General features: G+C 50.0%; 4 protein-coding genes across 11 annotated transcripts in view; 2 read left to right on the plus strand and 2 right to left on the minus strand.

The window, feature by feature from the left end:
- The first annotated feature begins 157 nt into the window (after window positions 1-157).
- Window positions 158-13,746, plus strand: POMT1 (protein O-mannosyltransferase 1). 3 transcript variants are annotated; one of them, XM_042831056.1, is made up of 22 exons: window positions 158-208; window positions 837-959; window positions 1,608-1,751; window positions 2,005-2,111; window positions 2,689-2,739; window positions 3,089-3,235; window positions 3,661-3,772; window positions 4,442-4,507; window positions 5,017-5,110; window positions 5,593-5,748; window positions 6,648-6,778; window positions 7,011-7,106; window positions 8,419-8,511; window positions 9,304-9,400; window positions 9,493-9,585; window positions 10,051-10,171; window positions 10,541-10,638; window positions 11,135-11,248; window positions 11,678-11,804; window positions 12,207-12,384; window positions 12,587-12,778; window positions 13,008-13,746. In XM_042831056.1, exons 3-21 carry the CDS (start codon window positions 1,630-1,632, stop codon window positions 12,762-12,764), a joined length of 2,181 nt encoding a protein of 726 aa, XP_042686990.1. In that variant the 5' UTR covers window positions 158-208; window positions 837-959; window positions 1,608-1,629; the 3' UTR covers window positions 12,765-12,778; window positions 13,008-13,746. The 3 variants fall into 3 exon arrangements, with proteins under 3 accessions (XP_042686990.1, XP_042686989.1, XP_042686992.1); XM_042831055.1 differs by having other exon boundaries at window positions 200-285; XM_042831058.1 differs by lacking the exon at window positions 2,689-2,739 and having other exon boundaries at window positions 200-285.
- On the minus strand, window positions 13,743-17,189 carry UCK1 (uridine-cytidine kinase 1). The gene is made up of 7 exons (XM_042831059.1): window positions 17,103-17,189; window positions 16,845-17,004; window positions 16,611-16,707; window positions 16,393-16,535; window positions 16,208-16,302; window positions 15,637-15,685; window positions 13,743-15,244 (listed from the first exon to the last, which is right to left on the minus strand). The coding sequence occupies exons 1-7, from the start codon at window positions 17,187-17,189 to the stop codon at window positions 15,057-15,059; spliced, it is 819 nt and encodes a 272-aa protein (XP_042686993.1). The 3' UTR covers window positions 13,743-15,056.
- Window positions 17,190-17,519: 330 nt separating this feature from the next.
- PRRT1B (proline rich transmembrane protein 1B) lies at window positions 17,520-19,008 on the plus strand. The gene is made up of 3 exons (XM_042831060.1): window positions 17,520-18,173; window positions 18,247-18,381; window positions 18,455-19,008. The coding sequence occupies exons 1-3, from the start codon at window positions 17,982-17,984 to the stop codon at window positions 18,599-18,601; spliced, it is 474 nt and encodes a 157-aa protein (XP_042686994.1). The 5' UTR covers window positions 17,520-17,981; the 3' UTR covers window positions 18,602-19,008.
- A 459-nt stretch (window positions 19,009-19,467) lies between these two features.
- Window positions 19,468-23,162, minus strand: part of RAPGEF1 (Rap guanine nucleotide exchange factor 1) — a 76,640-nt gene continuing 72,945 nt past the window's right edge. For all 6 annotated transcript variants that reach the window (XM_042831052.1, XM_042831053.1, XM_042831051.1 and 3 more), the window contains 2 exons: window positions 22,518-22,646; window positions 19,468-21,880 (listed from right to left, as the gene is read on the minus strand). In XM_042831052.1, coding sequence (XP_042686986.1) covers window positions 21,730-21,880; window positions 22,518-22,646 — 280 coding nt within the window. In that variant the 3' untranslated portion in view covers window positions 19,468-21,729. The remainder of the gene's footprint in view (window positions 21,881-22,517; window positions 22,647-23,162) is intronic.

The raw sequence follows: 23,162 nt of genomic DNA on the forward strand, positions 1-23,162 counted from the left end.
TGTTTGGTTCTTTGGTTGTTCTATAAAGGCGGACTGAGGGGACGGCGGGAGGAGCGGTGTCGTTGTAGCATCGTGGCGTTGCTATGGTGGCGTTGCTATGGCGACGCGGCCCACCGCTTCCTTGCACCCACTTCCGCGCTCTGTGCGTCTGACGTCACTTCCGGCGCAGCGCGGCGGGCTGAGGCGCTTCCGGCTGCGTTTTCCTCAGGTCGGGGTCGTCCTGGGCCCGCTGCCCCCGCGGCGCGGAGCTGTGCTCCTGCTGCCCTTCCTCCCCCCGTCACCTCTGTAAGGCTGGAGGGAGTGGGGCAGGGCCTGGTTCCCTCGAGGCGGGGCTACGAGGCCTGGTGATGAGGGGGTGGTGGTGCTGCCTCACCTCGGAGGGCTCGGGGCGGCCGTAAGGCCGCTTGCAGGTGGAGGGGGGGAGTGAGGGGGAGAGTTGGGAGTGGAGGGGGGGGTGTGGGGCCGGCGGGCCTGCTGCTCCCAGTAAATCTCAAGAGGAGAACGGGGTGGTGAGGGACATTCAGCATCCTGCCGTCCCTCCTAAGGCTCCGAGCCGTGGGGTTCAAGGCTGAGGTGTGGTGGTTCCGTTCACCTCTATAGGGCTCTGGGACGTGGCGAGGGGCTGTGCTGTGCTCCTGTCTGAGCGTTGTGAGGCCTGGGACTTGCTTCCCTATAGTAGTGCTCTTTGGGGTCCTGGGGCTTGCACTCATCCAGAGGTGGAGGGGCAGCGGCAGGGTGGCCCCAGTGCTGATGGAGAGCCTATCTTTATAAGGGGCTTCTTACCAAAGTTTGTTCTGCAGGGCAGCGTGTAGCTGAGCAGCACTTCTGTTTTGTAGGTAGCAAGAAACAAGGACGGTGGCACTGCGTTTGGTGCAGTGATGTGCTTGCATCCTGCTTTACTCACCCCTGATGAAAGCCATGCAAAAGAGTTTATTCCAGTAGCTTTCGGTGATATCGAGGTGAGGAGCTGCAACACTGCCTGGTGTTTCCTGACAGCACGCCTAGCTTCCAGTAGTTCTGCTTAGAGAACAGTTCAGTCCTGCGTTCTGCAGCACTCCCCCAATAGGCTGCGCTGCAGTCCTACATCACCTTCGGGTTTCCAGCAGCCAGCTTTTAGGGAGTGTTTGTGGGTCCATCCTGTCAGCAAATACACCCAGTTTGCAAGGAAGTAACCTTTCTTTTCTTGTGCGTGTGTTTGAGCGTGTGACTTGCCTATCAGCAGCATCTGTTTGGGCTAGGAGCTTTGCTTAGCACAGGTGGGTGGCAGCCCTGCCCACAGGAGGGGGCTGGAGCTAGATGATCTTTGAGGTCCCTTGCAACCCAAGCTGTTTTATGATTCCAGCTTACTATTGAGGACAGAGACCTGCATGCATGTAGAATGAGGGCAAGTGAAAAGTTAAGTGTGGGTAGTTTATTAACTCCATTCTCAAGAGCTACCACAGCAGCTACAGCCGAAAGCACACAGATTGCAAACAAGGGGACAGAAGATAGTTACCATGAGCTGCCAACAGTGGAAAGTAGCAGTGTGTGCTTGCTGTCAAATGATCTTCAGCTGACAGCCAGATTTTGAGTGAAATGGTGATTGCTGTGCTTCTCTGTTCTTGAAGGCCTGGACAGACCTTTGACAGGATGTTGGGATTTCTGAAGAAGCCAGTTGTGGTTACTGCTGAGATAAATCTCAACCTTGTGGCGCTGACTGTCGTGGGATTAATGAGCCGTCTGTGGGGGCTTTCCTATCCACGTGCTGTTGTGTGAGTAGAATAGTTTACTTCCCACGAGAGCAACACGGACTTTTATTTTTTAAGCATTTGTGGGTTAGAATAAGAGGATGAAAGAGCAGAGAATGTCTCCCTAATAGAGCCCTGGAGGGGAAGATAAGGGAGCCAAAGCTGTGTTGTGTCATTAGCCTTCTGCCAATGTGTCAGTGTTTCTTTTCCTACTCTTTCTGTACCCAGCAGTGTCCTTGTAATTGGACTTGACGTGTCTGTGTCTCTTGTGTTTCAGTTTTGATGAAGTTTATTATGGCCAATTCGTTTCCCTGTACATGAAGAGAATCTTCTTCGTGGATGACAGCGGCCCGCCGCTTGGCCATATGCTGCTAGCTTTGGGAGGTAGGGTGCCTCCTGAAATCGAGCAGTGTCTCTTGCCTGTTGCTCTGGAAGAAAGAAGTACTGGTTAGAAGTTGTCAGATCCTGTCATTGGGAAAAGCCCAAGGCAGCTGAGAGATTCTGCTGTGGAGAGAATTGGTATTTCCTTTATTTAGTACTGGGACAGGACTGCCATAAGAGGACTGGGAAAGTGATGGAGACAGGTATCCATTACCTCATCGTTAGGCACAATGAGTGCTGCTACTGACTAGAAATAGTAGGCAGCAAGCAGACTTTGAGGCCTAAGTTCCATTCTGTAGTTTGGAAATGCACAGCATAAAGCTGTCTATATGGGAAGGAGAGATTAAATATGCAGATAACTTTGTCACTGAGAATCTGTTGTTTCCACTTTATATTCTTTGTACCTCTGCACATTATCAAGCACTGCTGCAGGCAGAACAGTACAAAAGAGGATCCTTTTGGGAAAGAGGGCTTTCATGCATGGACAAGCTGTGTGTTTGAGAAATTGTTCCAGGAGTTTAGCACCTGTTTTTATACTTGTTTTGACACTGGAAGTTCTGAATTGTTGCTTATGTTGTAGGTTACTTAGGAGGATTTGATGGAAACTTCTTATGGAACAGGATTGGAGCTGGTAAAAACTGTTTTTCGCCATCTCATTGTTTTGGGAAAAAGGTCATATTTCAGCAGCAGGCATTGCTTTGGCCTGCCTAGTGGAAAAAATGTTTTATCTGACACCTTCAGTTCTCCTCTAAAGTAAATCATCGTCAGGTCTCTAATGGAAATTTAAGATGTTATGTTTCTGTAGCACAAACTTTCCAAATCAGTTCAAACATTTTCAGCAAAACAAGCCTGCCAATAAGGTACTAAAAGCAGAAATTAAATTCAGCTACTCACTGAACGTAGTTGTAGTTGTACTGATCTGGCTTAGCTGCAGTTAGCAGCTTTGTGTTTGTGCGTGCAACTGTTCTCTCTGATTTCAGAATACAGCACCAACGTTCCTGTGTGCTCCTTGAGGTTCCTGCCAGCACTGGCTGGTGCTCTCTGCATCCCCTTGGCATACCAGATTTTGGTAGAACTGCAGTTCTCCCACTGTGCTGCGCTTGGAGCTGCTCTTCTCATTCTCTTAGGTAAATTTATTCCCCAGGAAATAAACTGCAAAAAACTGTGAGCCCTTCATAAAGGGAGAGAACGGTCAGTTTTCCCTTTTGAAACTGTAGAGCACATAACAGGAGCACTGCTTTGACTTCTGTTACCTTGAGAAGCATCTGCCCGGGTCTCCCAGCACTGGTTTTCTTTGCCTCTTGTAGGCAAACACTGCAGCTCTGCCTCTTGACAGACTGCTGTTCTCTGTTTCTTCGTCTTTGGAGGCACAGCCCGTGTACTTTGCTCATGCTGGAAAGGTTTTGTTCCTTTACACCCAGCACCTCTGTACTGTAGCCAGTAGAACTGTGTGTGAAACTGTCTTGAAAGGGGCAGGCAGGTCCTTCTGCTGGGTAATAATGTGGTTGTCTGAGGTGTTTTTCTAATTCTGTGTCTGTCTCTTTTCTGGCAGAGAACTCTCTGATCACTCAGTCAAGGTTCATGCTTCTGGAATCCATACTGATTTTTTTTATCCTGCTTGCAGTTTTGTCCTACCTGAAGTTCTACAATTTGCAGAGGCACAGGTAAAGCTGAATTGTCTCCCATCCTGTTGGATTTTCTTGTGGTGATTTTCTGTTATAGATTCCTTTGTTTTTTTCTTTAAGTTATTTCACTTTATTGTAACTCACCTCATACAGCTGCCCCAAGAATTTATTCTTCTAGCAGAGTTGCAGCCTATTTTAACTGGTACTAAGGTTGTCTTTATTTTATAATAAACATAAAATCCCCTTGGAGCATTTCTTTATCCACCCTTTTTTTAAATCTTAATATTTCCTTCCATACACAGAAACACAGATGTTAAATTCATCATTTGTGCTCCTTTGATACCACTGAATCTGGGGATCTATATCTCTTTTCTTGTGACTTCCCACATTCTCTGATCCTTGGGGAGGATAAACTGATGTAATCTCGAGTAAAGTAAAATCATCTGCAGACTGAGCCTAGCAGGTGGCTTGATGCATTTCTTTTATGTTTGGTATCAGAAGGCAGGCAGTGTTGGGTATTGCTTAACAGGAAACAGGGAGGTACATTTGAGAACAGCCTGCAGGTCAGGGTTTGTGCTTTGGGAGGTTCAGAATGAGATACCTCTGAGTAGAATAAGGAATAGCAGATTTGTTTTGAAGTCAAACTACTTGAATTCAGGATCTTAAGGGTGTGCTCATAACACTGTTCCCTTTGTCCTTTTATTGAAGTTCCTTCTCCGGAAGGTGGTGGTTTTGGCTGCTGTTGACTGGAGTAGCTTGTTCTTGTGCTGTTGGGTAAGTCTGAGGTATCAGCGGTGCTTCAGATTTTCAAGACCTGTTCTTGGTGCTGTTCTGAGCAGACATCCTCATGACTTTTTATGAGTTAGACTGCTGGTCAGCTGTCAGTGGGCAGAACCAGGCATGAGGGGGCATTATCTAAGTGTTTTGTGGAGGAGGCTTTATGTTACATCAGCAGTGTTTCACCTCTCCCTCCTCATCACCTCAAGTTTCACTAAGTCTGAATTTAGGCACTCAGTGCTTCATGATGTGCCACTTTGTCATCAGGAGGGCTCACTGTCACTGCAGTTATTTAATGTAATGAGCAAACAAATGACATCGTCAAGTGTTACAAAGCCTTGAAGCTTATTTATGTCGTTGTACCAAAGTAGTCACAAACCTGAGCCCTTGGACTTAAATGCATCTGGTTCAAGAGAAAGCTGGAATGTTTACATCATGCATTAAATAATAGCCATAGATCTGTGTACTTCTTAACCCTGTTCAGTTTTTGTGCATTCTCTTTTCAGAGTGAAATACGTGGGCCTGTTTACCTATATGCTGCTCCTGGCCATTGCAGGATTCCACTTCTGGCACATGTTAGGAGACCAGAACTTGTCAAATGTAGGTGGTGCAACATGCAAAATGAACCATGTGTAACTTAGAATTAACTTAGAAGTAACTTAGCAGGACAGGAGCCACCTGGGAGCCTTGCAAGTCTATGCAATAACGATGCTGGCTGTAGCTGTCTTTTACACTAGCATTCCTTTTGTAGCCTGCAGATCTTCATGTCGTAGAACAGATTTTCAGCTCAGTTTCTGCAGAATATGGAGTTATGTTTAAGAAAAGCACGTGTGTCTGACTGGCTTTTCTGCTCTTATCTGTGCCTTGGTGATTTGTGGCTCAGAATCTGTAGTGTTTCACAGAACTCCTGCTGGCCCCAGTTCAGATCCTCAGTGGAGATTATCCAGCTGTCCTCAAAGTTACAGATGAGTGAGGGTGACTGGGGGAACTCAAAAACAGACAAAGCAAGGCGAATGCTCTGATATTTTTAGATTTTTTAAAACTTGGAGCATGAAAGCAATGAGTTCCCTGTGTTCTTCTAGGTTTCCTTGGTATGCCATTTTCTAGCTAGGGGGCTGACCCTCCTCATCATCCCCGTGGCCATGTACCTGTCCTTCTTCTATGTTCACCTGACCTTGCTGTATCGCTCTGGGCCTCATGACCAGATTATGACAAGTGCTTTCCAAGCCAGCTTAGAGGTAAGGGGAATGTGCTCATGAAACAGAATTATTAGGGGAGAGCTGGAGGAAATGTTTCTTGCGTTGTTGTTTTCTCGTTCCTTTGATCCCGCTTATTTGTTCCCTTTATGTCATTTTATTACTTTGCTGCTGTGGTGTGGCTTTAAATTGAAAAATGAGGACTGAAATCCTAATAGCAGATGAAAGCTTTTCTTCCAGTCAGCCAAGGCTTCACTCTAGGCTGAAGATCTGTCCTTTCCTACAGGAAACTCTGCGGTTGTAGATACTGTGCTGAACTCTTAATTGGGTTCATATCCTAAGTGTAAGTTTAAAATGCAAGATGCTAGTCTGAGCTTCTATAGATAATACTTAGTCTGTCTATTGAAATAGCACGAAACAGCAAGGGACATTCCTTAAGGTCCTTGTATGGGAACAGTTGACCGCAGCCTGGACCTCTGATTGAGCACCTGAGGCAAGCAGTGAGTCAGCCATGGGAGCACAGGTGAAGGCAATTCACTGTGCTACCAGGAGGGGTGGAGCCTGGCTGCACTTCTAGGTGCATTTCAGTGCTGACTGCCACTGGGGCAGGCTCTCTTTCTGGAGGTCACTCCTTGTGGAGTTCACTGCCAGCCTGCGACACCGGTGAGCGTTTCCATCTGTTTTGATTACTTTTCTAGCATGATAATCTTACCAAGCCTAACTTTGTGCACCTTTTGATTGTACACTCCTATTGCAGGCTTTGGTGTATTTGCTTTCTGCTGTGAATGGTGCAAGATTTCATTTTTGTAGATAATATCATATGAGAAAGCATTGTGCTGAGGTACTGCTGTGTTAAAGTGAGGAGTGACTCTAAATAGTGCTTGAACAGCATCTAGGTTGTTTCTTTTTCTTCCCCCTTATCCTGTCCTCGTGCTTCTCAGGGTGGGCTGGCTCGAATCACTCAGGGCCAGCCCTTAGAGGTGGCCTATGGCTCTCAGATCACTCTGCGGAACGTGCTGGGCAAGCCCATGCAGTGTTGGCTCCATTCTCACACGAACACTTATCCCATCAGGTGAGAAATCTGTTGGTTCTATACTGTTAGGGTCAAAGTATGCTCTGGTTCTGTCTCAGTTTGGGTCATCGCAGTCTCTTTTAAGTCTTCAGAGAGCACTGCAAATGCGTGGCTTCTCTGTGGGAATGGAGCCAGTGGTTTGGTGCTGGTTTGTGTGCAGTGACTGTGAAGCACAGAAATGTGCTGTTACACACCTGGTTGGTTTTTGTTCTTTTTCTGTACTTCTGTAAAGGTATGAGAATGGCCGAGGTAGCTCTCATCAGCAACAGGTGACCTGTTATCCCTTTAAGGATGTGAACAACTGGTGGATTGTCAAAGATCCTGGAATGTGAGTATGCAGAAGATCTAAATACCAAACTGCTTCAAGCATGGCTTTGATATAGAAGCCGTATGTGATCATGAGCAATCAATTTCAGCTGCAGAGCTGGTAAAGGTGGCTGTTTGCACAGTACTCCTACATGGTAGAAGCATTAGTGAGGACTTAGAAATTCTGTCTGAACTCCATCTGCCCAATTTGTGGGTTGTGCTGTGCGTAAGGGGAACTTTAAAGTTATGAGATTGATGGGAGCAGTTCAGGTGCTTTGCATGAAAGCAGAGTTCTGCTTTTTGAAGTGTGTGAGCCGTGGCATTTAGAGTGTTTTGATGAGTTCTATCAATGTTGAATGGGTCTCAGAAGACACGAAAAATCATTTCTGCAGAATGAGTATCTCTTTGTACTGAAAATGTGGGATGAGCTTCAGAATCTGCTGCGTTAGGAGGGATTCCAGGTGGGTGTCTGAGCACGAAAAGGCTTGGTTTGTGCTAAAGCATTTTGCCATTGTAACTATCAGTGAAGAGCAGGACTCTTTGTTTTTGCAGTTCTGCCTCTGAAAGCCCCTGTGTGATATCATTGCATACTGATCAAAAAGTTGCTTTTGTAGGCTTCTAATGTTGCTCTGGGAACTGCATAAACAGTTCTACCCAAAGGACTGTGTGCTGTTATAAATCATATCTACACTGGGGGAGCCTGTCAATAGTGCAGAGCTTTCATGGGGGGATTCTAACAGAATCTTTGTGAGAACCAGTAAAAGATAGCCAGTATCTACTTAAATTTCCTCAGGTTGCCCTGGAGGATGTGAAGCTGTAGAACAACAGAGTGCAGGCAGCAGTTGGGTGAACAAGAGTTCCTCCTTGCCAAAGCATGTGTTAGCCTTGTCCAGAGGATAAGGGTTTGGTCTCTGTGGTGGAAATGATAGCCATTGATCTCTGTGTGGTGGTCCTGCCAAAAGTGACATCAGTTGTAGTAACAACTCCTGCCAGACTTGTGAAGCACTTACATTTCACAGAAAGAACCCGACAGCTGTAGTGTGGGAATAACCTGAACTTGTTCCTGACTCATCTGAATTAGGACCACTGACTTAATGGCTGGGGTGTTGGTTTCCCATTGCCAATCCCCTGAGTCATTCTGCCCTTAATTTGCCTCTGCTTTGCTGAACTTTCTTTCCATTCTGGTGTATTCTGTAGATGACTTGGTTTTCCTATCATCATGCCTAGATATTTGTCCCTACTGCAGTATCTTGCCCAAACAGTTTGCTTGTTACAAGGTTGCATAATTCAGAATAAAGAATGTGACCACTTCCTCTCATGTGTTACTCCACCAGGCAGCAGCTGGTGGTGAGTAACCCACCCCGTCCTGTCAGGCATGGGCACGTCGTGCAGCTGGTCCATGGCATCACAACTCGGTACCTCAACACGTAAGTCCTTTCCTTTGTCCTTTCCTCTGCCAAGATTTTGGGCTCGTTCTGTCTTGCTGTGTCTCTAAGTGGAAGAGTTCAGGGTTTGAAGAGGAGTGACCTCTGCATTCAGTATAAACTGATTGGTGCCCAAAATGGTGGGGCTGGGAGTGACGATTGGTGGTAATTCACAGATTCTGAAATACATGGATCTCTTGGTGAGTCCTTACCCTTCCCCCCTCCCTGCCTCCTCTCCAGAATATTCAGGCAGTGTTGTGGGTGACAGTTAACTTAAAGCCATCTGCTGCCCCTGCTGACTTCACCTGTGTGAAGGGTGCAGTCAGAAAGTTAGGAGGATGTGTTGGAGAATTCAGTGTGCCATGGCTCACTGCCACGGATCCTTGGCTGTTCTGCAAAGACTGCAGTATGAAAGTGGCTCCAAAAGAGAGTCAGTCGGCATTGGAATGTTGCTGTGATTGGGAAGGGGGGGCATTCTGCATTGTGGGTCTTTGCTGTGTTCCTTCTAAACCCAATTTGTTCATTTTTGGAAACGCAGATGAACGGCATCCCTGTTTGTCACAATCGGTGCTTGTTCTTCAGCAGGGTAGCAGTTGTCTGTGTTGGCTTCCTGCGTGGCTGCTGCTGGCAGCTCTTGGTAGTGGGTAGTGTTCTCTTTCAGAGTGAACAGTGTAGTCTTTTTAAATGGATTACTTGCTTTCAAACTAAGCCAATCTAGTTCCTTTATGGGTATGTTTTTATATGAATTTGGGAAATGGTATTAGAGGATCTGAGGATGCTTGCTTTGTCTTACAGGCACGATGTTGCTGCCCCTCTCAGCCCCCACTCCCAGGAAGTTTCCTGCTATATCGATTATAACATTTCCATGCCAGCACAGAACCTCTGGAGGGTGGTGAGTGATCAAAGGGAGGGAAGGAGCTCATCTTTTTTTCTCCAGAAGTAGCTGAGACAAAAAGCCAATCAAAAGACATCTCACCATTGCAGGAAATTGTAAATCGTGAGTCTGACACGGACGTGTGGAAAACCATTCTGTCCGAAGTGAGGTTTGTTCACGTGAATACCTCTGCAGTGCTAAAGGCAAGTGGATTTATGTTTATTTTCCTACAGTTTTTCCTCCGTGCAGCTCTCATAATCTCATAAAATACTGATCTCTCTGTTCTGAAATGCCTAAACTACGTGAAACAAATGTAAATTAATTCAAGGAAACTTGCTCAATGTGGCGTGTGTTTCAGGTAGTTGCTTTGTTCTTTTTCAGCATGCAGAGCTGTCCTGCTTTTTAGAAAGTTATGGCCACCCTACACAAGTGAGCCTTAGGTGCTGAGGCTGTGTGTAGTATGTGACAGCAGATGGAATAGTGAAGGATCTCTGCACAAAGTTTGCTGGAATCACTGACTCTGTGGCTGTAGATCTGTTCAGATGTGTTGTGTGGTGGTCCTGTACTTCATGGCAGGCCCTTGCTGTGATGGGCTGCACAGCCAGGCCAAGGAACTTCCAGCCTGAGCTTCCAAGTGGCACAGCTGTCAGTTGTGCTTTCACTTTCAGCTCAGTGGAGCATCTTTACCTGAGTGGGGATACCGGCAGCTGGAGGTGGTTGGAGAGAAGCTGTCCAAAGGCTACCACCAGAGCATGGTGTGGAATGTGGAAGAGCACAGATATGGGAAAAGTAGGTCTCAGCCGTGTTCTCTGAGCATGGATCTGCATCTGGGAGCTTCCTGCAGTGTACACTGATGGAAGGACTTGGTCTGGTGGAATTGGGGTGGAGGGGGGGTGTTCCCAGGGTCACTGACATGGTGAGGTCTCAGCCACACTCAGTCCAAGTAGTGGATTTGGGCAGTTTTTCAGTGAGCTTCAGTTCTACTGCAATGTCAGAATCCTTACAGACCTCCTCAGGGTGCTCATACGATTGGGCTGCACAGTGCTGAAGGGCTCCCTGGAGCCTGAGGAGCCGGGCTATATGGCATGGGCCTTCCCCTTCCTTTCTGGGTTTCTGGCTGTTATGTTGTTGTTTCTGAACAGTGGTGTTTTCTTCCAGGCCAAGAGCAAAAAGAGAGGGAAGTGGAACTCCACTCTCCTACACGGATGGATATAAGTAAAAACCTAAGCTTCATGGCAAAGTTCACAGAATTGCAGGTAAATGCATTGCTTTCATCCTTTCTGCTGCAGGGCAGGAAGCAAAGCACTTCTGCAGGCTGTGAGACTGAGAATTCACTGCTTCTTCTTTGCTGATAGAGTAATTCAGCTTCCTTAGTGAAGAAAAAATCAGAATGCTCTTTAGGCATTAGATAGCAACTGTGCTATCGAATGATGAGTACCCAAGTGACTGTAAAAAAAGAGAGAAGGAAGAGCAGCTGGGCATGCAGAAGTTCTCTGAAACTGAGTTGCAGTGTTGTTTTGTCAGCAGTCTCAATGCCCCTCACTGACATCTCAGAATTTTGCTCAAAAAATGCATTATCTAAGGACAAATAAAACCATTTTATTGATAAATATCAAGCCTGACTTACAAACAGTCTTTCTCCACGTTCAGGTTGAGAACATAACACCTTACATCTGAAGCTGTTGATCTATGCCTGCTATCTCAGCTATTGCTCTAATTCTGAAAGCCTTGTGTGTCCTTTTTTTTTCCCAGTGGAAGATACTCACATTGAAAAGTGAAGACACAGAACATAAGTACAGCTCCTCTGCTCTGGATTGGATCACAATGGACACAAATATTGCATACTGGCTACACCCAACCTCTGGTGTGAGTAGCAGAGTGGGAGTAAGTGTGAACCTGGTGAAGAAAGACATGTCAGAACTGAAGCCTGAGTTGAGAGCAGGGTTGCAGTTCTGAGGAGTTGGTCCAGGTTGGACCTTTACTGTGTTAAAGAATTTTTAGCACTTCAAAGCAAGCAGCTTTTTCTTGAGATTTTTTTTTTTTAAACTGCAAGTTCATAGTTTCTGTTTAGAAGATGAGTTGATCTCTAGTAGCATCCTTTAAGTGCTGTACATTATGAAAGAGATTTAAAGCAGCAAAGTTCATCAGCTTTCTGATAAGGAAGATCATGTTATTAGCCATGCACACTATGAAATTTCATTTAGCAAGTATGTAAAACGTTGATAATATTTGAGCTTACCTAAAAGAGCTGCAGTGCATTCCTGCTTCTGGCTTATACCATATTCTGCCTGGCAGGCCCAGATCCATCTCCTTGGGAATGTTTGCACCTGGGCTTCAGCTAACGTGGCTGCTGTGGTCTACACGTGTCTGTCCCTGTGGTACTTGATACGACGAAGAAGAAAAATTTATGATGTTCCTGAAGGTTTGATTGCACTGGGGGTTTCTCTTAGTCTGTTATGCTTCAATGGACCCAAAGCTTTTTTTTTTTTTTTTTTGTAGCTATATGCTTGATTATTTTTGCACTTTTTTCTGTCCCCTAATTGTGACACTTTTGCCTGTGGCACACACAGATTTTGGTCATTGCCATGTGACCATGGCCTCTTGGGACTGTATAGGAGCTAGCAGAGTGTTTGAGTTATTCCCTGTGTGTTAAGATGCCTCCAGGCAGCAGACTTGGATTGAGACCTTTAGTGATAGACTTAAAGGAGAGGGAGTGCTTGTGTGGAGAGAGGTTTATTTCAAACAAACCCTGGCCTTTGAGATGCATACATTTACAGGGTCAGCACTCCAAGATACCAGTCAGAATTTCTCCTGTCTCCTGCAGATGCGTGGCAGCTGTGGGTATCAGCTGGGCAGATCTGTGTTGGAGGCTGGGTTGTGAATTACCTGCCCTTCTTTCTGATGGAGAAGACACTCTTCCTATACCACTACTTGCCTGCCCTCACGTTCCAGATTCTCCTGATTCCCATCGTATTACAGCATCTCAGCGATCATCTCTGCAGGTATGTAATTTTTACAGATAAAAAAGTGACACAGCTCTTTTCTCCAGAGTTGGCAGCCTTGCAAGCTGCTGCAGGAAGGCAGTGTTATTTCCCAACGGTTTCATTTTCCTTTAGAAAGGATAAACCACATCTGCGTCTTCCTCCTGGACGGCATTAGCTGGCATCCATGTAATCTGCCTGCTCTTTCCCTCTCTCATCCCAGATCTCTGCTTTCCAAGAGCATGTTCAGTGCACTGACTGTAGCCTGGTTCTCCTCAGTGTGCTTTGCCTATCGCACCTTCAGCCCTGTGACCTATGGGCAGCCCCTGTCTGTTGCTGAGCTCAAGGACCTGCGCTGGAAGGACAGCTGGAACATCCTCATCCCAAAGCAGGGACGCTGACAGTCTTGGTGCAGGTGAAGGACAACACATCTCCTATGCAAAGTTCACTGTATTGTTAGTGTTACTGAATACTTTTTTTTAAGTCTGATCAAATAATTGATAGTAATTGGATCAAGCTATAACAGAAAAAGAAATTTAAAATTCTTGTAGTATACTGTTACAGAAAAGTTCTCAGTAGTAAAGTAGGTGTTTTGAGCACAGTTCCATGGCCTGCTACCAACAACAGCTGTGCTGTATTTACAGAGCTGCAGCACGAGTCGGAGGAGTCATGGGAACGAGGAAGAGTGCTCTGAACTGCACGCACTGTTCAGGTTAACAGCTTGGTGGGTAACTCAGCCTGTCTTGCAGCAGCAGGGCAATTCACAGCATAGCAGGAGGTACGAGCTAAGGCCCAAGGCTTTTCACTGGGAATGTCTGATAGCTCTGTACGTGCAGCCCCCAAGGGATGCAGTATTTCTGCCACAGTGATTTTATTGATTTAGTGTCTGCAGCAGCCAGGAGCTGACTAAGAACTCCAGTCCTAAACGGGCTGGGATGCTTTTCACTGTAGCATTCCTTTCTGCCCTAACGAATGCTATTCCAGGCTGTCTTCATCTTCTCCCCATGAAGAAGGTGTGATCTAACACTACAGTCATTGAAAGTAGGATTTAGTCACTGTGTTGCTCCTCCTTAAAGCTGCATTGACAGCTAGTGCTTCAGTGCAGCATCTCACACCTCAGTGTGTCTGTCTGACTTGCAGAAATGCTCATTAGCAGATAACAAACCTTTGCTCACATCTACTGCTGACAGTGGTATGACACGCAGACTGCATTTCTTGTTTTGCTTTTTTTTATCTCTAAAGCTCAGCCATTACAGAACTAAAACCAATTTAAACAAAGCAAGAAAGAATTGATTGTAAGAGCATCTCAAGAAGCATTTCTTCTCAGACATTTGTACAGGTGTAACACAAAAGCCTTTTATATAAAATGGTCACTTCTGTTCATGTTTGTTCATGTGTTTATTAGCCAAAGTTACCAACACAGCCAGATTGAAGTTTAGAAAAAAATCAATCACAAAATATCAAAAAGTCCCTCTTAGTAACATTTCCCCCCTACCCCATTCTTAAAATTGCTCTGTGATTATAGACTTGAGAAGGATGTAACAAGGACGTTCTCAGAGGCCCAACTTCATTTCACATTTTTTGCCAGAAACTTTATGTTGCTGAAGCTACATGGGGTAAATTGCAGAAACTGGGACGTCACTGTTTGTACTTCCAGCCTCTGATCTGTTAGGTTTTGTTGCTGGGGGTTGTTTTTGTTTGTTAGAAAACCAGAACGTTCATCCATTTAGTCGCTGTGCCCTGGTTGATGGTAAAACCACCATGATGGTTTAGATAGCTGCTTGTGGCAGCACAAGGAGGGTCTTGCATTTCACAGCTTTCCCCTTGTCGGTTTTACCACCCAGCTCTGGAAGTGGATGGATTCTGCCCAGCAGAATCTGCAACCAGCAGAACAGAAATGCCCTAAAAGACACCAGCGCTGACAAGGGCGGGTTTCTGTTCTCATGAGCAACTCAATCCAGTTGGAGCTCACACATTCAGCTAACTGTGGTAAAGGAAACACTGTTTGGGTACAAAAATAGAAGCCTTCTCTGCGTACGGCACAGCGAGGTGCAGTAGCTTAGGAAGGTATCACTTTGTAGGAACAGAACCACGCTGCTTCTTGGCCTGTCCCCTCAATGAAGAGTAAGTTTCCATTTGTTCCAGACCTCTCTCTAACCTGGGGGAGATTCCTCTCTGGCTGCACTCATGAAGTTGCATTCCTGTCCCCACAGGCTGCTACAGGTTGCCAAGGTTGGCCAGCAGGAGGGCAGTGTGAGAACTTAAGGGTCATAGCAAGGCAGGAGAAGAGCATGGACTGTACCTGCTTGTTGAAATCAACAGACTGTGAGCCGCTTGGAAAAAGGGACTGTTCAGGCCTTTAACCTTCCTGCTAAGAAACAGCATCATCAGGGAAACGGGGTCTCTTGCTAAACACCTGGTTACTTTCAGGATAAACTTCAGTATTAGATTCCATTTTGAAAATTAAGAAGGCAAGTAGAACTGCCTTTAAAGAGTTGATTAATAGATTCAGATATCTCAGGGAGGAAGGTTTTGGAGGGGAGAGGGGCCATAGTCCAACTGCTCCTCGCACCGCTGTCACCTTGCTGCTCTGATGACAAAGGGCACTTCACCGGGCGTCTTGGCGCAGTCTTTCTTTCCCAAAGTTGTTTGCAGTGTTGGTCTGGACCAGAGGCAAATCCTTCAGCGTCGGGTTAGTGCGGACGGCTGCTGGACTCCAGATGGGACCTCTTGCCAGCTGCCAACACACTGCTGCTCTCTGCTTGCTCAGAGAATGGGCGCTTGTAGGTCCGACCGTGTCCATTCACTGCCCCTCGCTGCCACTTGCAGATGTCTCCATTCAGGATGTCTTGAATGTGCTGGACTATGAGGTTTATAGCCACTGCAGCCAGAGGAGTGGGAAACATACAACACATGTCAGCTTTCTCTGCTGAGCTACCTGGAACAAGTGGAGCACCCGGCCCCATCCCACTCGAGTTTTAACCAGCCTTTAAATGAAGCTATACCAGCCCCCTGCAATGAGGTCAGACCTCAGCAGAGACCTGCACCATTGGCTTTGAACTCAGGGTCCTGTTTTGCATCTACAATTGCTTATCCCTTGTTCCAGCCTTCTACAGATCTGCAGCTGGTAATCCTGGAGCATCTCCCTCCAACAAAATGTGGCACGCTCAGAAGTGTGCCACCAGGGCCCTGGTTGCCACGTATTCTCCCTTCCCAACCCCAGAGCTGCTCTCCCCAGAGAAATTAGGCAGAGAACTGAACTCCCTTTTTTACCCATGTTGTCAACTCCTCGGGGGATGATCACATCTGCGTACTTCTTTGTCTGCAAAACAGCAATGAGGGTGGAGACTGTTAATGGGAAAGTGGAAAATTCTTACCAATCTGAGTGCAAAGATGGGCAAAGCGTTATGCTCCAGTGCTGTGAGTTAAAGCTGCCTATGATGGTAACATCTCAGTCACGCAAGCACCTAAATTGCATTGTGCAGCAAAATGAGCAGACTGGTCTGCCTCTGAGTTTCTCTGCTCTCTCCCTGTACAGAGTGGGCTGCAACCTCGTCTCCTGTAAGGCTTAAAGGATAAACACAGAGAGGGAGTTTTACATTGCAAGCGATCTGTGCTACTGCAGCCCCAGCAATGAGGAAAATGCAAAACAGAGCATTGCACGACAGCTTTGTGCAGTGCAGGAGGGATCTCTGCCTCATGAGGGGAGGGAGAGGGAGAGGTGGAGCACGGGACTCGCTCAAAAAACTCAACTCCCAAAGGCAGTTCCCAGCACGGCTGCACCTACAGCTCCTCCCCAGGCTCTTTCTGTCCCCAGCACTCAATGCGGACGAACGCTCGGTACCGGCAAGCAGAACTCCTCGAAGGCGGGCTTCACAAACGTGGTGTACTGCGTGAGGATCTGCTCCAGGTCCCTCCCACGCTTCATATCTCGCAGAACTGGAACGGGAAGATCAAAAAAAACCCGAGTTCTATCGCGGGGACGGACGGATAAGAACCGGCAGCAGAACGACGGCCGGCGGATCGTACCTCTGCGGGACAGCCGCACGTCGGAGTCCGTGTCCACAAAGAGCCGCAGGTGGAACATGTCGCGGATGTCCTGGTTGTAGAACACCAGGATGCCCTCGAACAGCACCACGTCGGCCGGGTACACCACGGTGGTGTCCGGCATCCTGCGGGAACGGCACGGCGCTGTGCTGTGCTGTGCTGAGCAGCTCCGCCCTGAACCGAACCGAACCGCGCCGTACCTCGAATGGGTCACGAAGTCGTAGGTCGGCACCTCCACCGTCTTTCCCTCTACGATGTTTTTTAGGGTTGCGCGCATCAAATCGTTATCAAAAGCGTCTGCAAGAGGGATGGGAGCGAGAGGAAGAAGGTTAAGAAGGTTCGTTGAGGCCCGGAACGCCGGCAGCCGAACGAACGGCGCGGTCACAGCGGGATGGAGCTCAGAGCGGCACGCCGCGGGATGGGGCGCGCCGTACCCGGGTGGTCGAAGTTGTACTGCCCCTTCAGCGCCTTGCCCTGCTGCTCGGCTGTCAGCACCTTGTAGAAGCTGTCCTGGCTGAGGATCAGCACTTTGCGCTGCCGCCGCTCCACCTCGTTCTGCCCCAGCAGCTCCATGATCTTCTCGCACACTGTGGACTGAGGGCGGCGGATCAGCGCCCGGCGCCGACGAACCGAACCGACCCCCATGCCCCCCCATCGCCCCGGCGGTACCGCGCGCCCGGAGCCGCTCTCACTTTGCCGCTGGCGGTGCCGCCGCTGACGCCGATGAGGAACGGCTTCGGGTGCGGCCGCTCGGGCTCGGCGCCGCCGGCGGAGGCCATGGCGGGCGCAGGGTGAGCCGGGCGGAGCGGCGCCGCCGCGAGGGGCGCTGGGAAATGTAGTCGGTGGGGAGGGGCGGCGGGAGCGCGTGATGGGGCGGGTCTCGTCGTTGGGCGTGGCTTATATGAGACGTGACTAACGGAGGGCGGGGCTTAGATGGGGGCGTGGCCCAGCGGGGGGCGGGGCTCGGGCACGGGGCGGTGCGACGCTGACTCGTGGGGCCGCAGGGGGGCGGGCGGTGTGTGGGGCGGCACTGTGTGCGTGTGGGGCTGCGAGGGGCACACAGGGGGCACCTGTGCATCGTCTATACTTGTATGTGTATCTCTGAGTAGGTGTGTGCAAATGTGTGGCTACAGCCAAAAGGCTGTGCAATGTACAGCCGTAAGGACACCACACAGATGGATGCATGGCTGTGTAACACTGTATGGCCGGATGCATGACTGCGTGTGTTCATGATGTGCACACACAGTGGGCTAAGTAACTACGTAGGCTCACACACAGGTGTATGAGCACTTTAAGTTACATTCTAATAGGTGCAGGGATTCTTTATTCACCTGTATACAGCCCCTATATACTTAGGGGCTAAAGGATGTGCATATTCATAGCTAAATAGATGTGGCACGTATTTAACGTAAGTATGTAGCTAAACCATGTGCTATGAATGCAGTTTCTGTCCCAACAGCCGTGTTTACTGTGACAAATCGCAGCCCTGCTCACCCCATCCCTGCCTGCCACCGCCGGATGCCGTCGGTCAATGATTAACGCTGGGTCGGGGCCGCCCAAGGCCTGGAGGGATGGAAGAGGCCGGCAGGATGGAGGCTGAGAGACAGGTGGTGGCTGTCAGCAATGTGGCCTTTGAGGACGACCCGCCGCCCTACTCACCGCCCGACCCCAAGAGCGCGGAGCTGCTGTTCCCGGGGGTTTTCCACCCCCAGCCCCATCCCCACCCGCCGCCCTTCATACAGCAGCCGCTGCCCTGCACCGCCGTACGTAACCAGGCCTGCTCCCCTCGGCCTCCACGGGTACACACGGCTGCTGACCCACACTCTGTCCTTGCAGTCCGTGGGGCCTCCTGGCACGGGGCCTCCAACCGCCGCCCAGCAGCCGCCCAAGGACTACCTGGTGGAGTCGGTGCTGGTGACGTTGTTCTGCTGCCTGCTGACCGGACTCGCCGCCCTCCTGTATTCACATGAGGTAAGGACGGGCCCCGCTCAGCCCCTGCCGCAGGCCGTCACCCTGCTGACCTTTCCCCTTCTCCCCACGCCAGACCCGTGCTGCTCTCGGCCGCGGGGACTTGGCCCAGGCCCAGGTGGCGTCCAAGAAGGCGCAGTCGCTGGTGCTGTTCAGCCTCATCCTGGGGCTGTTCGTCTCCTTCAGTTGGGTCGTCTATGTCCTGGTGGCTCTGTACTGGTGATGGGGCTGCGGGGACACGGAGCGCAAAGCTGAGTGCCGTCAGTGAGGAGCAGCGATGGCGGCACCGAGCCCAGCAGCCGTGTGCAGCGTCGGCCCCTGCACCAGGGTGCTCAGTGACTGTTGGGACCGACACGGGGAGCTGCACAACGCTGAGGGCAGCAGCACAGCTCCGGGACACAGGGGGATGCGTGGCACTGTGCAGGGCTGGGGCTCGGAATGGAGCAAACGGCCCCACAGCTCCTCATAGGCTGCTCTGGGTGTGCAAGCACACCGGAAGTCCCCCTGGTAATTAGGATTGTGCAAAGATTCCCACGTATTTGAGCTTCTACAGCAATGCTGCATGCACAGCTGTGCTGCATCGCCTCCTCCTCGCTGCTTCCAGTTCTAAATAAAATACACACAGCCAAAGCCTTTGTGTTCTGTGAGCACCACAGCCCCTTCCCACCCATGGCTTTCATCCACCGCAAACGTTTGGGCAAATTCTCCTCCAGTCGGTCAACCTGGGACTTCCTCCAAGGCCCCCACACTCACAGCCGGCGTCGCGTGCTGCTCAGCGTCTGAGCATCCTCCTTCTGCCCATTATTTACAGAGGAATTTTGAACCTCATCCAGGACTGAAATAGCACCGGCAGCCGCTCGGGGGTTATTTATGGCCAAGCCGCGGGCTGGGCTGCAGCAAAGGGTTCAGAGCCCTCTGTTCCCATCAGTGCCCAGAGGAGGACAGGAAGAGATGTTCCCTGCAGGGCCCTGGGCTGTGCTTGGAGGGGGGGGGGGTCCACAGTGAGGGAGCAAGTGATGTACAGCAAAAAGGGCCAATGGCAGAGGAGAAGCCGGAGGGGGATGTGAGAAAACACGAGGCCACACCAACTTGAGGAGCGGATTCGATTGTCACTTTAATCCACAGACTGCTGCATGCACTGTAAACAGGATCGTTAGGCAGGTTTGTTACTGGTATTTATTTGTCTTTAATATAAAAGTTACAGGTTTGAAATGTTTGCAGGAAGATGCCACCGTTGGGACTGGGTTAGTGGTATATAATATATCATACAGCCAAACAGCTGGGCTGCGGGGAGGCTGGGGAGCAGCCCAGTGCTGATAGCAAAGCACATCGCTTCACCCTGCCTGCCCCTGGGAGAACAGAGACCCCCAGGGGAGAGGTGAGCTGAGAGCCGGATGCCCCCAACCCCATCCCTCTGCATGGAGCCCTGGGCAAAGCACTGCTGCTCCCTTCATCCCCAGAACGTGGGGACCTGGAGTGCTGGGGCCATCGTAGTGCTGCCCCTGCGCTGTCACTCCTGCAGCACACAGCAGCGATGGGGCAGCACAGCTCTGCACCAGGTGGAGGGGCTGCGTTTGCCATTTCCATCTCATTGTGTTGCTTTCTTTAAATCCTATTTACAAAGGAAAATAAAAATCACTTCCTGCTTTGGGGATTGCAAAGCTTTGGCCGGGCATAGTGCGCAGCCCCAGGGCTGTTAACAGTGCCATAAAAAAATAAAAGGTTTTGAAATGTTCTGACTCAGTGCCACAGCACAGCCAGGGCTCCGCTCCTCCTGCTGCTGCGGGCTGTGCAGCACAGAGCACAGCTCACCTCACACACCAGGCTGTCCTGCACTTGCAGCCCCGGTGCCAGTGGGAAAATGATGATGTTGGGTGCAACCTCATGAGCGGAGCAAAGCACCGCGCTGCAGGCATGGCCAGGCAAGGCTTTGCAATCTGCAGAAGGAAATGCTCGTAACTCTGATCCACCCGGAACAAACAGGAGCTTGGCAAACACTGACCTGCGATGGAGAAGTAAAGCGAGGATGCTCTGTAAAACATCCCATGTGAGCCACTGCCCTGAGCTGCAGGGAGCTCTGAAAAACCTGCCACTGTGGGACACGGCTCTGCAGAAGGCCTTGCGAGGGGGTAAAACCTACAGCATGTGCTCAGAACCACGACCCACGCTGTAAACAACTGAATGGGGCCAGAAAGGAAGGAGGGGGGAACAGCCTGGGAGAGGGGATGGGGACACAAAGTGGGGATGGAAGGGCTGAGTAAGGCACACGGAACAGGAGGGGAGCGAGGGGTGCGGGCAGTGCTGGGGATGGGGCAGAAAGGGGCTTCTGAGCACAGCACCGTGGGTCACTGGGATGAGAACCATTTGGCAACAAGGAGAGGAATGGAGGGGGCCAGGAGCACTGAGCTCCTTACAGCCCCAGGGAGGGGCTGCTGGCTCCTCCAGTGCCCTGGGGCAGCCCTCAGCCTCTTTCCTTCCAGCACTCGGAACGATGCTGTCACTGTTGTGAGTTTTATACACATCATGTTTTGCACTTTTTTTTTTTCCTATAAACCCATCGGTATTCAGACATGCATCAAAAAGAAAAATCTCCAACGGATTCTAAATACTAATATTTACAGTCATATACTACAGAATTTACTGTGCAAAAGCTAGTACCATCACTACAAGATACGGGCCCACAGGGCAGGTGAGCGCGGTACCACTATCAACATTTCCAAGGGTCAGAGGGATCACTGTGGCTTAAATAGTGAGATCTGAGAGGAGGAGGGGGGGACGATGGCTGGAGACGGCGGCTCCCTGCCCACCATTCAGTGCCTCTTCTGTATCCATTAGCGGTGCCTTCACCTCACTGAGAAGGCGAGAGAGATGTGGGGCAAAGCGAAGCCCCCTGTAAACAAGCCCAGCCCTCCGGCAGGCAGCGGGGCTCCTTCACCCCCATCTTCCTGGGAAAAGCCTCAGCTGCTGCCTGCGAACACCATGAGATGAGCCCGCGGGCGCCGAGCTCTGCTCACCCTCCATCCGGGATGAAGACAAAAGCCCGCGTGTTTCCAAACACCATCAGTAACACGTTGCCTGGCACCCTCCTTCCACAAAGCTCTCTCCCTGGTGGAAAAGCTGCTCGATGGCACAGAGGGATGGGAGGAGGAGGGAGGCGAGCGCTGCCCACTCTCAGCCTGCTGCCGTCCGCGCGGCGGCCACCGCTCTGCCAACGCTCACAGCCCCGAAGTCGCTGCCAGCCCGGAGAGAGGCCATGTCACCCCGTAACAGGTACAAATACTGAACTCCAGTCTCATAGCTGCCCTCCGTGCGCCTGCCGAGCAATTCTCCTCGCTCGCACAAACCCTCTTCCTAAGTTTTCTCCTCCCTGTCTGTTTTCCGCCTCGTAATGTTGCGAGGTTTGATTTTGAGGGACAGTTCCCACAGCGCCTCCTCTGCCAGGTGGTCGCTGAAGTCGTTGAAGAATGACACGATGTCGTCGTTCCTCCTGATGTCGTAATGTCTGCAGAACCACAGAGAAGGGCTGCAGTTAAACGAGGGGCTGAGGGACCCCCGGCACGTCCCCACACAGAGCCTGCGCTGCGTTCTGTGTCACCTGAGCCCACAGCTTGTGATGGGCTGTGACACCAAGGGGACAAAACATCATCAGGTTGGATATCAGGAGGAAGTTTTTCATGCAGAGGGTGGTGAGGCACTGGAACAGGTTGCCCAAGGAGGCTGTGGATGCCCCATCCCTGCAGGCATTCAAGGCCAGGCTGGATGTGGCTCTGGGCAGCCTGGGCTGCTGGTTGGTGGCCCTGCACACAGCAGGGGCTTGGAACCAGATGAGCATTGTGCTCCTTTCCAACCCAGGCCATTCCATATCCACTGAGGAAAGCTCTTTGTGTTCCTGAGAACCTCTGTTCTCAGCCACAGCAAAATCTGCCATGGAAAGAAAGAGTAGGAAAACAAAGACAGGGTTTCTAAAAGCAATACTGGAAAAACACCATCACAACTCAGTAATCTTATCTAACCCAGGGAGGGGAGCAGACCACAAGCACTGTAATCATGTCACAGCCAGGTCCCCTTACAGCTCCACCTCGATGTTGTCCCTCCTGTGCCCCCACAGTACCCGGCTCAGACCCCACTGCCTCACTTACACCTGTTGGAAGCACCTCATGCTGTCCAGGATGTTAAACTGCTGCCAGCGCTTGGAGAAGTTCACCTTGCTGTCGATGTAGTCTGGGTTTCCCAGATGAACAAAGGTCAGGTCCTGCAGAATTAGGCCTCTGAAAGAGAGAAAAGGGCATAGAGCCAGAGAGTAGGAAAACAAGCATAGAGGTTTGCCATACATGGGCAGGAGAGCCAGCCAAGGGCAGCCACACAGAACCTGACCAGCTTCACTTTTAAACTGGAGGGGAACGTCTCCCTGGCAGCAGACATGGAGGTGCTCAGGTGTTAAGTGCAGCTGAGAGCAAGAACAGCTGCTGTGCTCATTACCACCCTCTGCACCCCCTGCAGCCCTCCCCAGTCCCCCACCAGGCGACTCTCCTTCCTCCAGGAATTGTACAATGGAAGAAAGCGAGATCAGAAGTTCTACTGGTGCAAGAGCAAATGTGCCACCTGGACCTGAGAGCCCCTGCAGAAGAAGGGAAGGGCTTCAAGTCAACAGGATGAAGCACCTGTGTTTGCTAAGGGAGATTCTTAATGGAACAGCTCTTCTCAACCATAAGAATCTGAGCTGTTTCAGAGGAGCAAGCAGCAGCTTGAAGCTGTGGGACCCACTACAGCTCATGGAAAACTTG

This window comes from Centrocercus urophasianus, unplaced genomic scaffold (genome assembly GCF_019232065.1).
Source record: "Centrocercus urophasianus isolate 14NV4802_14NV808 unplaced genomic scaffold, USGS_Curo_1.0 seq_34, whole genome shotgun sequence".
NCBI lineage: Eukaryota > Metazoa > Chordata > Aves > Galliformes > Phasianidae > Centrocercus > Centrocercus urophasianus.